This window comes from Plasmopara halstedii (genome assembly GCF_900000015.1).
Source record: "Plasmopara halstedii genome assembly, contig: Scaffold_1211, whole genome shotgun sequence".
NCBI classification, from domain to species: Eukaryota; Oomycota; class Peronosporomycetes; order Peronosporales; family Peronosporaceae; genus Plasmopara; species Plasmopara halstedii.
This window is the reverse complement of record NW_020188126.1, coordinates 507,627-510,039: the sequence shown is the minus strand read 5'-3', so window position 1 is coordinate 510,039 and position 2,413 is coordinate 507,627. Positions and strand designations below refer to the sequence as shown.

General features: G+C 39.2%; 1 protein-coding gene across 1 annotated transcript; it reads left to right on the top strand.

Moving 5' to 3' along the window:
- Positions 1-754: 754 nt before the first annotated feature.
- Positions 755-1,127, top strand: PHALS_00785 (uncharacterized protein; the record flags this gene model as incomplete). Its single annotated transcript, XM_024730517.1, has 2 exons — positions 755-1,001; positions 1,096-1,127. The coding sequence occupies 2 exons, from the start codon at positions 755-757 to the stop codon at positions 1,125-1,127; spliced, it is 279 nt and encodes a 92-aa protein (XP_024580786.1).
- Between the last annotated feature and the right edge of the window lie 1,286 nt (positions 1,128-2,413).

Sequence of the window (2,413 nt, the reverse complement as noted above, 5' to 3'; positions counted from 1 at the left end):
GACAAAACGAATGTGTTGATTGCGTCCGATCTTCACTTTATCTCTTTGAATCTTATTTTATGGGTTGCGGGCGACAAAGCTCTAAAATCATGCGCAAATCGAGAAAGAAGGGATTATTTTCCCTTTCCCTCCGTGTACAAAGATATGAAGTGATCCCGTTCGTAGATCAAGTATTGCAAAAGGGTCTGTGCAGCTACCACACTTGTCTACGGATTGGCTTTTGATCGTGGCACTATTTGCAAGATTGTCGACCTTGCCTGATTCTCAAAAGCTGAAAAATGGTGCTTCTTATATGTCACTGCTCTATCCAATGGTCGGTGATTACGCCGCTTACATAAATTCCGCTAATCTTCTTTATGTTTGTTTCAATAAATAAATGGTCATTGTAATTTTCGCTTTGCCTTTTTCGTGTGGACCACTGGTAGATAGTGAGAGAAACGACGACGAACAAAAAACATTATTCAATTCCCGACTTGAATCACACGACACTACTTCTTCCTGTCACTTGCCGATGTGTGCATTTTTGATCCTGGTCGGACTTACAGCCATACTTATGGAGAATTGTGCTGTGGGATCTACGACTGCCGTCAACGACACGAAACGAAAGACTATCTTGTTGAGGCCAGGCTCTCAGGAGGACGCTCAGCAGATAAAAAAAATCATGTTCTTTCCCCTTAGGTTTTGGGATACTCGAAAGGCGGAATTGACGAAATTGAAGCCGCTGGCGAAAGATGAGTTTGAATAATTACTCAAAATGGATTTTACTACTGAAGGTCTCCGTTATAACTTTTTCCATGGATTACGAAAGTATGATATAGATTTTAACCAGCTTATTCGTGATGATCATCTTTTTCATAAATTGGTTGAATTACTTCATTGGGGCAATCAGCATTTTCAGCAAGGATTTAAAATTCACGCGCCGACTGAAGATCCATCGTACCTGGCTGAATATTTCGCTATTGGTATGGGAAAAAAGAAAATCACGAAATCACGTATCGCTGGTGTGATTGCTGCATTAAAAAGATTCATATGAGTTGTTCGTTTACTAAGTCGTGCAGGGTACAGAAACGCCCCTGTTGTGTACTTAAATTTTAGTCGTTGCTTTAGCTCGTTATTACAGTCAATAAGGCTTTCTTGTTAACAGGGTAAAATTTTTTTTTTTATTATTTTTAACTTTGTTATTATTAAAAATACGTAATGTTTATTACTTTTGATTTTGAAAAACAAGAAAAATACAACGACATTACATTAAACTTTGGAACAAACGCTGTTTCTACCTTCCGAGGTTAAGAAACGCACAGAGATTGAACTTGTACGTCCTTTCAGCAGCCAAAACCAAAACCTCTACCGTCAGCTAGTTCAAAAGTACATGCATGTGAAATGAAGGTATTGAGACTATTAAAAATATGCATTTCTTACTTATTCTTCTTAAAAGTGCGCTAGCAGTACACGTGTACGCTGGGCCTCTCTCCTTTTTGGAGCTCTATCATCTTCATGATAACCAATACTTATTCCCTCATTCAATTACGATGATGAATTAATATACAGCACGCTTATTTACCACCCCACCTAAAAATCATTCATGGATTAGTTAATCAAATTATAATAAATTATTGTATAGTAAAATTACATTCGGTTGAGGATAGCTGCAGAAACACATCACCTTCTTCGTTGTAGGCCATAGTATTTACAAACTCACTCGAAGTGTCTTAACTTGAATTTGTCCTTCATTAATACAACTTGTACCTTGATCAGGGGTACGCAAAACACTTGACGGAAAACGCTCTTGGTGGAATTCTTTTTCTTCTCTTGGGACGGGGCTTTGCTTAATATTCTTTATACTACCATCGCACATGACTTCCATGTCGATGCCAAAGGGGACAGTTTGCCTGAGAGCTCCACCTCCAGTTGGTGTCGTTACTTTCGTCTTCTCGGACTTGTCCTGCAAACATGAGAGCCATCGCACACCTTGATATCTCTTGGGACATTGAAAACTTCTTTAATAGATGACTCTTGTGTTTGTCATCATGCAGCGAGAGTTAGCGCTGCACGACTTGTTAACGACGATCTTCATTTTCATTCAGTCAGCGTTAGGCTGATCATGCTTTAACCATGGCATACCTAGGATGTTATCAAGCTTTTTCTCGAGGTTGAAAGGGATAAACTCGTCTTTATCTCGAAAATCCTCACACTTCGTTGCTAAGGGACTGACGTCCTATGACTTCTCATCGTAGATCAAATCGCTAAACAAATGGTCATTTTTGTTTAACCTTGGGGCAGGCTAACACCTCGACCAGTCATAACTTGTGCTCGAATAAAGTTTATCGACACACCAGTGTCACTTATAGCTTGTAAGGTTTCTCAAAACCATCTACAAAGAATCAACGTCGCACTTTGCCTGACACTACGTTTA